Source organism: Semicossyphus pulcher, unplaced genomic scaffold (genome assembly GCF_022749685.1).
Source record: "Semicossyphus pulcher isolate SPU_LCO1_2020_fin unplaced genomic scaffold, fSemPul1.0.p SCAF_5, whole genome shotgun sequence".
NCBI classification, from domain to species: Eukaryota; Metazoa; Chordata; class Actinopteri; order Labriformes; family Labridae; genus Semicossyphus; species Semicossyphus pulcher.
The window spans coordinates 14,263,862-14,276,800 of NW_027211726.1; the positions used below are offsets into that span (position 1 = coordinate 14,263,862).

The following is a 12,939-nucleotide window of genomic DNA, read 5'->3' on the forward strand; positions in this document are numbered from 1 at the left end:
AGTTTCCGAGGAGGATTTGAATGCTATCCAGGTCATTTGAAGTCTGCAGACAGACTTTTGCAAAGCCACCCTTTGGCTCCACTGTCCTCTCTCACAAAAATCTCTCCCCTTTTTGAAGCTGATGTCTCTGAACAACCCTCTTTCTGCATCCAACAAACATTTCAGCAAGAAAAGAGACAGAATGTGACCCACTTGTCTCTTTTTTTTTTCCTCCCCCTGCCCCATGCCGGTCGTAGAAAGTAGGTGAGCGTGTCTGTCTGCTAACCGGCTGTCAGACCCAAGGTAATGCCAGCGTCCATTTTGAGGCGGGCGGAAATAAATCCTTGCTGATCTGCCAGCTTGTTTGTCCTCTCTGAGAGAGGCTGAATGTTTGAGGACAGCAGGACGCACGCACATCATCTGGACAGCCATTTTTTAAATAGTCGTACTCTCAAAACGTGACTATGAAATAATCTGATCTGGTGGTGAGAGGTTTTGAGCTGTAGCTGGTTTTATGTGCAGAGAAAACACACATTGTATATGAGTACTGTGTTCTACTTCTAACATCTTTTCAATAAGAGAGAATGTGATTGATGTATTGACCACATTAGAACAAAAGAACTTAGAGTGGCATTGGAAATCAAGTCAGTGCTCTGCATATGATGCAGCTATTTTTTTGTTGAGTTGTGTTTCCCAAGATGTCAGCTCCCTTTTAAAATACACTGTTATTCAGATAGGATGGACATGGTGTTGGTTTCATTCAGATATATTGACAAAGAAACTCCACATAAGTTGTCTTCAGGGGCAGTCAAAAGGGCTGGCCTGGGCCCCCCTTGAAATCTGATTGGCCACCGCAGGTGCCAGCCCAAAATCCTAAACTCTAATTGGCTATTTGCCTTGTCAGAGGCGGGACTTATATGTTAATATGAACTATTTGGGCTGTGTTGCACTAGGCTGTTAGTAGCTCTCTGCATTTCAACAGGGCTTTTTACATTGCCAGTTGAAGGCGGGATTATTAGGCCTCTGTTATGTTCCATCTTCTATGTAAAACGCACGGAGGCGGAATGGTGGGGCGAAGTCGTTCCGCCTCTGAGCCGGCATCAGAGGTGAAACACAGGCGAAACGGCGTCTGTAAACTGCAGAGCCGGCAGGTTGATTGTATTTGAAGCATGCGCTGTTTGTTTACACCTCGCGCACGATTTGCTTCCGCTACGTCGGAACGCTATTTAAAAACACACACTGGGGCGGCTTTACGCCAGCGTTATGTGGTCCAATGTAGAATGACAAAGCTGGCGTGAGGACGGAGCTTCGTAACGGCGCTGAGGCGGAACCGCAGTGTAAAACAGGCTAGTGTGTCACATTAGCTTTTGTTAGTACTTTAAATTGTTACATCTTCTTTTTGAGTACCTAAAGAATTAAGCTTAGAAGATTTATATGTTGCCACTCTTAAAAAAGAGTAAAAAATCTACACAGGAATATAACATATTTTAAATACTTTAATGTGAGTTGTCAAAATAGATATGAGGAGATAGAGAGGGTAAATAAAAACCACCCCTGCATAAGTCAGTGCCCAGGTTAGGCCATTAAACATGACAAAAATCGTGTAATATATATTAAAAGGTCAGTTACTCCGTTTGATGGGAAGATTGATATATTCAAATTTTATTTTAAAATTTTGTAAATTTTACGCCAAAAAGTTAAACACCAGTACTTTACTTGAATTGGATTCTGAAATAGGAACTGGTTTTCCTTCATCTCCCAGGCTGTCTTCAAGTAGCCGGCCTAGTAGTGGGCCTCCATCAAGGAGGTCATGTTTTTGATCAAGGTTGGTTGTAAGCAGAAAAATGTAGGTGGAAAAATGTAGCATTAAGAACCCATTATTACCTATTAACCTAACCTACTACTATAAATTTAAGAGTGTATTTGACTCAACTCAAGACGATAACCCCTCAAATTAAAATTAACTGTTATTTTTAAGATGATGTTTAAAGCTAAGAAAAACCGACCATTGTCCTTGTAAATAAATCCAGCAAAAGACACAGATTGATTTTGCTTTTTATTGTTTAGAATTAAAGACATGAGCTCATGCAGATCCAACAAGAGGATGTGTGTGGATGGGAAGCGATAGAGAGAACACAGGCTTAAAGTGATTCTAATAAAATGAGGCATCAGCCGAACACTGGTCCAGATAACTGTGCGAGACTTTTCTCTAAAAACTCAATCACATTAGAATCTTTCAGCATTTCCGTCACATCACATGAAGCGAAATATTGATTTGTTTTGGGAGCTTTTGATCCTCCAGAGGAGGACTGCTGCTCACATTAGAACCACTTTAGCTACAGCACACCTTGGTCAAGATGAACAAACACAAACACATCAGTTCTTATCTTTAAAGTGCAGTTTCAATTTTTGTTGGATTTGCAGAAGCAGCGGTCATAATTCACACGGGGACAATAATGAAGGGGCCAACGAATGGCTACATTACCAACTACAGCATTAGTATCAAATGGAGAACTACTTCATGGTACAAGTCTAACGCGTTGTTCTGCACTGTTGCATAGTCTGAGTGATAAAATGATATTCTTCTGTCGATAGCAAAGACTACTTAGGAATTACTGGAAAAAATGGGACAAAGGAATTTATCTAATATTGTTTTCCCCATTAACATGTCTCAACGTATTGCCTGAATAGTTCAAGGCAAAAGACAAAGCATCTATCTCCTCTAGCTTTGTATGTATAATGACTTTGTGCTAATATGCTAAGCTAAATCAACGCTTTAGATTCCCATCCATCGTTAGTTTCAAAAAGGTTACCAGCACAGGAAATATCTGGACATGATATCACTGAATGTGCAAGAAGAAATGATACTACATATAAAGGACGTGGGAGTTACAACACAGCACTCAGGCATACACACACCAACCAACCGCACGCACGCACACTTAGACAGTCTCTGCTTATACAGCAGCATGTCACGCCGTCTTTATAGGAAATGCCCTCAGTCCAGCTAAGTTAGCTCAACTAAAAAGATCAGATTTTACACCATGATCAATGTAAAAAAAAACATTAAAGACACAGACAGAACTGTTGCAACTTGACGGGAACACCATACAGACGTCTTATGAGATATTTCACACGTTAATGCTTACACTTTTTTAAACAGTATGTGTGTTGTCGTTGTAGTGTGAGAATGTGTGAAATGTTTGATAAGAGCCTCACGGGATGATTACATTAATGCCAGTCCTAACTTTTTAAAATATCGGAACAGACAGGAAGGCAAACTGGAATATTTAGATAGAAGTCAGTGGGCGCACAAGGTTTTCACTGGCAGTCGATGGAGTACAGGTTTACACACAGTGTTTACATGGATACAAAAGGAAGACGTACAGTAGCTGTTATTGGTCAAGGAACCTTTTTTCAATACGATTTCCTGCAGGACAAAAGCTACATCAACACACAGATGATACATCACGACGGGACAGCCTTTCACTACTCGCTTCTTTTTCTCTCTGTTTTCACTGTTATACAAAAAAGTCATACAAAAATACCTCGACATTACATTCAATGAAGGAATTTGTCATTTTCTGAAAAAAAGTGCTCTTGCATAACTGATCATGTATGTCGCTTTCCTTCTCACTCTCTCTGTCGCTTTCTCTCTCTTCAGGTAGTTTGTTTCTAGACAAAGACCACGAGGGAGATTCACAGTATTAAGGGGGGTTAACAGTTGGTGGCCAGACCGTAGGTGCACGTTTCACTCAAAGAAAAGTGCAAATTAAGTCGGGACAGAGTGTTCAGGGCGTGCAAGAGTTCAGACGCTGCCAGGGGGACGCGGCAGCTGACAAGAGGGAGGGGCTTGTGGCGGTTGAAGTTGCTGCGACTGTCCTTGAAGGAGGACAGAGGAGACGATAGGGGGAGGGAAATACGTCACAACAACCGGGGGGAGTGTTTGGGGAGGTGGGGGGTTGATGGCGATACTGGCTCAGGGTCCTCCTAATCTAATCTAAGGTTGGCAAGAATCCAAGCTGAAACCAGCCTTTAAGACTTTGTTTGGTCTTGTTTTTGTTCCAGCCAGCGTTGGGGTCCTACAGTTGGAGGGAGATGTGGCGGGTGTTGGGGGAAGTTTGGGGTGTAGGGTCCAGCAGCGGGGACGTATCTCATGCTTCCATATACTGAGGAGGGGGCTCCTTCGGTGGGATGGCGATGGCTTCCTCGTACGGTGGCAGCAGAACCTGGAATATAATGGAAAACAAAAGACCGCTCAGTCCCAGTGTATACCTCAAATGTGTCTTTAGTCATTCAGATGAAAAGCTTCATAGGAGTGATGACTTTCTACTGCATCTCACACACGCTAACCGTAACCTTATAGAACAGGAACAAATTTAACTTTTGGTTAAAAACACATAAATTGTTGTTTGTGCACTAAGGCATCACTAGCTGCAAGGATGATGTCCGCACACATCCCTGGGCTTTAGAGGGCAGATTGCAATTGCTTTCTCTGTAAATGGTGTTATAAAACCAGCTCTGCTGCTAATTCAGTGAGCGAGAGAGAGAGAGAGAGAGAGAGAGAATATGCTCCGAGGGGATGGAATTGTGAAGCAGCCAGGGAGGCCCGGCGAACACATCACAGAGAGGATTTGAAATGAAGCGGACAAGCAGGCAATTATGTAACATGTCCAGAAGAAGAGAGGACGGACAGAGATATATACAGGGAGGGAGGGAGGAGGGATAGAGAGAGAGAGAGAGAGAGAGAGAGAGAGAGACGACCCTTGTGCATTTTAATGACATTTATATAAAAGCACGGCAGATAAGCAGCTGGGTACTTGATGTTCGAGGCAGTAAAAAGCCATTTAGACACACTGCCGGCCTTTTAACAGTAAAAATAGAAGGAGCGCTCTATTCATTCTCCACTTTGTGTTGACGGAGAGAGAGAGGGATAAAAGAGTGGTAAAAACTTGTCGTCAATATTCCGGCTAATATGAGAGACTCACGTTAACCGTGTGCCAAAGATATTCATTGCGTCCGTTAAGTCCGATTTGTTCTCTGGTAGTTGTCTCATTAAAATTCTCTCACCTTCACTTTGAGCTGGTTGACTCAGCTGTACGACTCTTTTTTTGAATCAAAAATTTGTAAAGTCTCATTTTGGTTTAAAAGAATGGAAAAGATTTTTTAGTTTATATTTATCAAAATACACACTCATTTTCCTAAGTTTCCATTAGCTTAAAGGGCCAGTTTGCTGATATTCAACCTCAGTCCTCTCATGCTGTTATGGGGAGCTAATGCCTTAAAGGTATAAAAAAATGCAATTTGGCTCTGTGCCTTTGGAGGACGCTATCCGCTTCTCCAATGGGTCCTGGAAAACCTCCGCCAGACTACGTAAAACGCTTCACCCGGCGGAGGCCAGGGAGCTAGCTAAACTACACTTACTAAAATCTAGGACGCCGGCCTCCGATGTCATGTCTCGTTCAAAATCATCAGGTTTGAAATGTAGACTGCAGACCTGAAGATTTTTTAGACGATCCACAGGTGTATTCTCGTCCTATTTGGGATTCTGTACTGCTCTGAGCCATCGCCTGCAGCAACCAATGTCCTCGGCTGGAAAAGGGTAGTATTTACGCATGCTTTATGTGAAAGTCAACTGTTTTCATGCCAAATGTATTTAGCGTTTTCTCTCAAAATTTGGTTGAGAAAAAAACATGTCTTGGATTGGCTCCTACATGTGGAGTGTGTTTCATCAGGTGAAAAGCGTCCGCACTGTGAACCAGGGCCACGACAGCAACAAGGACAAAGTGACGGATGAAATGCGGGGTATTGAGACGACAGCGTGTGTGAGGCAGATTAATGTCTTATGTATCTGTGTGGAGGATTACAGACAGACGGACAAATGGAAACCGTGACTATGCTAAAGCCTCTCAGAAACCCCATGAGTCAACACTGAAGGGGAGGGGGGGCAAGTGGGATGGACGACACCCGGCTGTGCACAGCCAGCCAATCGCACCTCAGGATGACCTACAGCGCCCACTGCACCGCTACCCACAACACCAATGTCACTTCACTGTCAACAGAGATAAACTGCATGGAGACAACACGGACAGTCTGGATCCTGTACTGTGCATGCTATTCTGCTGTAAACTATACATACTTTCTCTCCTTCTTGTGTCATATCTAACATGGCCAGTATTATTCAATGGTTAAAATGCTTCACATTGTATTTCCATCTGTCCATGTATGTAGAGACCTTGAGATGATAGCTATTCTGTATACTACTTCTGAAGTTATTTTGATTTTAAAGCAGGACCTAACTAACCTGAACCTCTTAAAAGTTATTTTAAGTTTGAAATTACACATAAGCACAGGATAAAAACTTCTTAAAGAGGGGGTATTATGCTGTTTCACATTTAAAGACATATATGTAATGTTACTATGTTGGATGTCCAGACTTAACGTGGGTGAAGTTTCAAATCTGTAGGTAAAAGTATGTTGGAGTAATCCCCAGGCTCTCAGCTCAGGCTGCTGTGAACGCCAGGTTTCACACAGTTTTTTCTACATGACGCACTTTGTGACATCACAGAGAGCTGGCCAATCAGAAGAAAGTGGGCTTGTGGGGGCGGGGTTTCTTAAAGGGACAGAGTTTTCTTTAACTGTATATTATGCTAAGCTACTCCTGGTAATATGAAGCTTGAAACTAGCATAATACCACCCCTTTAATTATTGTTTTTAAACCTAAAGTAAAAAAAGAGATTTACAGATTTATATTTCAAGAGTAAACACATTTTTTTTTCAAATTGTATGAAGTGAATGTGGTACTTTTTCCTCCTTTCCTACATAATTATTGACCACACTGACACGAAATTACCTGTTTTTCTTTGTGACATGGATTCATTTATTGTCAAGTCTGAGGTTCAGGTTAATGAGGTTTTATGACAATTTTACATTTACTATTTTTTTCAGGCTCTAAATTTCTGCTCTAAGCACAATTAATGCTATATAATAATAATAATAATGATGAAAATGTGTAATTACCACCATTCTTACCTTGTATATTTAGAGGTATCAACTCATTGAACTGCAATAACATGCAAAAGTAAATATGGTCTATATTTTAGTTCAATAAAACCTACTGGCATGTTATGAACTTTTATTCAAAGTGCGGAGTTTAGCTATGAAAGCAACTTTTAAAAGGCTTCATGGGATTTTTTTTTAACCTTATATAATGAGCTGAGCCAAAAAAATCAATGCTGCACAAATGCAATTACACTGTGATGTGAGTGAAGGGGATTTTCAGTGTGTCCTTGCGGGCGGTTGTGAGGACTCACCGTGGTGTCGTTGGTGGTGACATAAACCAGAACCTCTGTGGTGCCCCTGCCGCTCACGTATCTGTAGCAGTTCCACACACAGCCAATCAGGTAGGCCTGTCCCCGGGAGGTGAAAAGAAACAATACACAGTGACCTTTAGCAACGTAGTCTCCACTTTTCATTATTACTCATCAAGGTTAGGGATGATGACAGCAGGGATGCATCATATGACAACGTGATATATCGGCTTCATGACATGTATGTACGTGCCTATTCAATTCACTATAAAAATATAAGAAACTTTTATGTTCATTTTCCGAACAATGTCGCTCTTCTTGGTTTTCCGACATTTCATCCAAGGCAACTCATCAGGCATCTCTGGCCCCGAGGAAGGCTGTGGTAGCACTGGGGTAAAGGTTTGTCTGAGCTGGCAGAAGAACAGGAGGTTCATTGTCCTTATGTGTGAGTAGCCTGCTGAGTCGGTGCCTCTGCCAGCACTAAGCGCAACCAACCGACCAACCAGGAAACCAAGCAGCCTGCTAGCCAATCGCTTTACCATCTGCTGGGTTGACCTCGTCACTGTGAAACCAACTCTAAATGGAGCTCTGTAGCACAATAATGGAGGCACATTTGCACCTTTAAAGCAATCGTTAAGTCATACAAAATAGTGCCTTTTTAATAGCGTTTTTGTTTGTTCTTTCTTGAACGTCAAAATGCCCGTTTAATTTGTTGGAATAATAACCTTTAGAATAAAAATGTTAATATGCTACTTTTTTAAATGCCATACAGTCTCTATGTCTTCATTCTATCTGCCCTCTCTTCCCGCTCCAGCTCTCCTTCTTCCTGCCGGTTTCTATCCGTCATTTATGCCAAGTGCAGTCAAGTGGAGGATGTTGGCTTCAGCAGGAGCTTTAGCAGGTGTTGCCTATGTGCTGAGAGCTGAATGCGTCCTTGAGGTTTAAGATATGGCCCTCTTCCAGTGATCTGACTCTAGCAAATATATACTGTATGTGCAGCCCATTGAGAAAAACTGGGTGCTTTTAATTGCTAATTTTTCTGATTCGATTTACGTTGTGAGCAAACTATCCTCTTTACTCTGTGAATCAAAGCTCTCCGCTGAGACTTGACATTTATAACTCGTCTCTCTGTTAGTCCGGCAGTGTATCTTCCAGTGGCTGCTTCCTATCATAAAACCCCGGCTCTGGCGCTGGATATCTGCCGAGAACATTTCCAATCTGAGCTTAGAGGAGAAACAAGTTGATTTGATTGTACAGATGACTGCAACTCCGTGTCCCATCTCGTCCCTGAGCCCCAGAGCAAAGCCGCGCCTGGAGAATCATCCATGCATTGAGGGGAAATGAGCTAGACAGGAGTCGGTTTCCTGTTGTCCCTGACCCGCTGCTCTCTGACTGTGTGATAATCTCATGAATAACATCGATAATGGAAACCTTCACACTGGCAGATTAATTATACATGCCATATGGTTCATATTCATGCGCACAGTGTGAAACTTAATAGCCTTAATCACACTGCAATATCTATAAAAAGGCAGCTCCACAGGGAGCAAATGTTCAGTGAATGTGTGTAATCTGTCATTATACTTGAAGAGTGTTGCCTTTTCTTAGCATCTGTACAGGTGGAAACATTTCTTAAGTGGATGATGACATGATTGTGGGCTCACCTTGAAGGAGAGGATGCAGCCGATGAAGAGGAGGACTGCAAAGACTAGGCACATGTTGTTGGTGGACATGATGTCCTCTTTGTATGGGAATGTCCCTGGCTGGAAGGGAGGGAAAGACGTAGGGAGGAAAAATCAATCCGGAGTGTTGCAACAGATAAGTTCCTCGATTACAATTCTTTCTATCGCAGCTTTTAACAATAATATAACAAGAACAAAAAGTAGGCAGGAGTTAAAAATATGTTGGCGTTAGAGGGAAGTGGTTCTCACCAGCTGCTGGAGGTAGTCCTGCACCGTGTTGGGATAAACCACCACACTAATGGCTACAAGTGTGTTAAGGGCAAAGTCGAAGATTTGGTAGCAGAAGAATGGAATGATCCAAGCAGCGTGTTGCTACGTGGGAGAAATTAAGAACATGTGAAGGGAAACATCGAAGTGCAAATGCAGGTCATAAATCTGTTCTGATCTCGTTTGCATTGTTTGTGTATTTACCTTGTAAGCACCGTACGTCGCCATGCCGCATATGAGTATCATGAGCAGGGATATCGCAGTGGCTATGCAGATATCTACAGAAAGAAAACACAGACAAACAGAAGGATGTGAGATCAGATAATCTAGATTGCCGCAACGCGTCATTTCTCCGTGAATCCAGACATAATCCAAAAGTCCTAACCGAGACATGGATTGTAAAAAAGTACCTTAAGTAACATGACTATTTTTAGCACCTTATCTGCCTTGGACAAAACACAATCAGCACGTGGGTAAATGTTATGCAAGATGAGCTAAATTTAACAAAATGTAACACCCAGCTCACATTCTCATTACAGCTGTGAAATGTGCCTGATGAGGCGCTTGTCAGTGTCACGATGGGATCCACTATCATCAAGTTAGGACAGGATGTCTGACGTGTGCCGCTTGATGGAAGGGATCCCAGATCACTATTCAGCATTGGCTGTTATTGAACTTGTTAGAAACAGTACTGGCTGTGAAACATCAGCAGCAACGGTCGGCATGGAAATTTACAAGGAAACATTCTGTCCACCATCATGACTAATGCTGGTGTCCTTACACTCAGCAACTCTGTTTATTACATCACTGATACTGTGTTAAGACCCTGGAAATGATGATACCCTTCCCTCTTAATCCCTTACCACACACACTAAGCAGAGACACATGCCTACACATACTACACCAACAAACAACACCTATATATAAATGCTCCACCACTCCTCACTTTTCATCATCTGGTTAACATTTACAAAAAACTATTAAACACGCTCGTCTCCACTGATTCCCGCTCTTCCAAAATCTTTCACGATGCTGCACAAGCACAACGCTCTCCAACGAGGGGAGTAAGTCAAGATGGCCGCTCTAATCCGGCGGAGAATTAGAGCAGTCGTTTTTAATCAGAGTGGCCAGTGACAGGCTCTGTGCTGTTCCAGAGGCGACTGTGATGATGATAGCTGCTGGAGGGGGAAACACTGAAAATACGCATGCACTCTGATTTGTTCTCTACGGAGCCGAGCCAACTCAGCTATGTCCGTGCTGAGAGCAGCATTCTGGGAAAAGAAGCGGTCGGCAGAAAGGAGAGGTGGATTTTTAGAGCTGCAGCAGAAACGCACGAGGCTGTGCTAAAGAGTCAGATAGACACCATATGTAAAAAATGATAATAAAAAAGATCCTAATCTGATTGTTCGAAGACAATTTAGGAAAATTAAGACAGCCAATCCAAACATCCAAACTCCAATTTAATAGATATTTCTGTACTTCACACACATATATATATATATATACATTTTCTGGATGTTTTTGTTATTATTGTAGACTGCTGAGTTTTACGTCTACCTTTCCTGTTAAACGCTGTTTGAAACACTTTTTATATGTTCGTTATGGTTGACAGTAATTACAAAGTATGATTTTATCGCATATTATTGACTATGAGCATCTTTGTTTTTTAAGAATAAAACAGTTTTGTGTCCCTACATCCTAGATCCCTCAATCAAATCACATTGGTACATCTTGATTTGCACTTTATATGTAGAATAATAAGCATCTGGACATGTGATCAGAGTCTGTGTCAGAGTCAGTGAAGGGATTAGTTGGTTGCACTCACTTGCATCGTCCATGACATCAATGTCAGTTCCCAGCTCGGAGCTGGTAAGGTGGTAGCGGTATTGAACTGGGTCATTGAGAGCCGACAACAAGATGAGTAGGACGACGGCGTTGATGAGCTGTGGGAAAATTTAGATCAATATTAATATTACATTTCATAGTGGAGTAATGCCAGTGTTCAGTTAACCTTCCGGATGAAACGAGTGAATGGATCAGGGCTTTTTATTATTTTAGGATAAAAGTAATTAAATTTGGAGAAACTTCTCGTTGGGTAAAGGTTTAAATTAGTTGTTAGATAAGGTTTTGTATTTAGTAACTCATTTAGATATGATACATTAAAAGGTGGTTAGATCTACATGAAATGTTCATTAGGGCCCCTATTAGCTATTCTTGTTCATTACTAAGTTCTCAGTTTATTCTCTTTCTAAATAACCAGATATAACATGACTATTCAAAAATAGATAATCACAGGTTCATTAAGCCCAAACCCACATCTTCAAATTGCTTGTATTGTCCAAGCAGCAGTCGAAAATCTAAAGAAATTGTATTAAAATAATATTAAAATGGAGGAAAGTGACTAAAATCATTACTTCATTATTTAAATTGTTGCCAATTACTTGACCAGTTGTTTTAGTACAGGTTCCAGCCAGTCTGATCATAAATAATGACCTTGTGAGTCATTTATGTCACAGTTTCCACCTTACAGAGGTAACGTAACAGGTTTTTTTGTCCTTGCCTTGGCTCGATGTAGAAGACATATATTTATATGTAGCAGGGTCAAACGGACAGAGAGAGACTTAATGCTTACTAAAGGTCAAGGATTTAACAAGCTTACTGAACTATGTTTGAAACTTTAGGTCATCCTGTGGGTAAAAACAGAAGCAATCTCTATATTTAACCGGTACAAAATTAGGACAAATCAAATCATTATCAAGTCAGTACAACTAATATAGTGACGTCAGCTTCACGTTAGGATAAATACCCAACGCGATTTACACAAACTGCGCGAGTATTGTTGCATGTAAGCATGTTTTGATTAAAATATCTATATGGCCCAAAATGAAGCTTTAAATATAAATGTTTGTGATTAATTAGCTGACATTTCTCTTTAAATTTGTAAAAGTACACTATTAACTGACGACATCCTCAAAATGGCTTAAAGATGAATGTCGAAAACAAATTTTAAAAAAAAACAGCAGTCGCTAGGTAACGGTATGAAAAACTGAATGAGACCTGATTGGTCATAGATATATGGATAGATACTAAAAATATATATGCATAGGCTATATACTGTATATCATATTGTACATATTATATATTTTAATCAGTAATATAACACAAATTCAGCCATATTTCTAGTATTCGACCTGATATCGAATGAAAAATGAGACTTACCATGTACCATATTCCCAGAATGATGGTGCCCGTCCGTACATGGCAGCACAGGCAGCAGCTCGTCGAGTACCACCGGTCCCACGGCGAAATCATGATTTATCCTGCTATAGATGTCAAGCTAGTTCATGAATGCTGCCGAAAATTAAATTGACAAGGCTAAAATGTCCTAAAAAGATGGAATAGTTCGCGTCCTCGGTGCTAGGACCGCCACATCAAGCGTCTGTGTCGAAGCGATGGTTCGCCTGTTTCCGCAAGTGGACTGCTGGCAAACAGAGAGCAGCCGTTAATCTGGCTCATCCCGGAGTCACGTGACTAGGGAGGATTTTGACCAAGATCCGAGGGATGGGTGCTTTATAATCACACAGAATATTCTAGTTCAAGCCAAACATGAAGCTTTCTTTCAGACCCATTTGACTTTACAGCTCGACGATATTCAAAACTAAATGATTATTGCACGTACTTACTCAAGTCGTTTCACACTG

At 41.3% G+C, this 12,939-nt stretch overlaps 1 protein-coding gene across 1 annotated transcript; it reads right to left on the bottom strand.

Annotated features, from left to right (window-relative positions):
- Positions 1 to 2,033: 2,033 nt before the first annotated feature.
- On the bottom strand, positions 2,034 to 12,691 carry laptm4b (lysosomal protein transmembrane 4 beta). The gene is made up of 7 exons (XM_069681407.1): positions 12,458 to 12,691; positions 11,064 to 11,181; positions 9,443 to 9,516; positions 9,221 to 9,343; positions 8,954 to 9,052; positions 7,293 to 7,388; positions 2,034 to 4,208 (listed from the first exon to the last, which is right to left on the bottom strand). Exons 1-7 carry the CDS (start codon positions 12,548 to 12,550, stop codon positions 4,134 to 4,136), a joined length of 678 nt encoding a protein of 225 aa, XP_069537508.1. The 5' UTR covers positions 12,551 to 12,691; the 3' UTR covers positions 2,034 to 4,133.
- Positions 12,692 to 12,939: the final 248 nt, after the last annotated feature.

Coding starts and splice junctions, on each gene's coding strand:
- laptm4b (XM_069681407.1), bottom strand. CDS start 12,550: ATGATTTCGCCGTGGGACCGGTGGTACTCGACGAGCTGCTGCCTGTGC. Junction 11,182..12,457: donor TTCTGGGAATATGGTACATG/GTAAGTCTCATT, acceptor ATTTTCCCACAG/CTCATCAACGCCGTCGTCCT. Junction 9,344..9,442: donor CGACGTACGGTGCTTACAAG/GTAAATACACAA, acceptor TCTCCCACGTAG/CAACACGCTGCTTGGATCAT.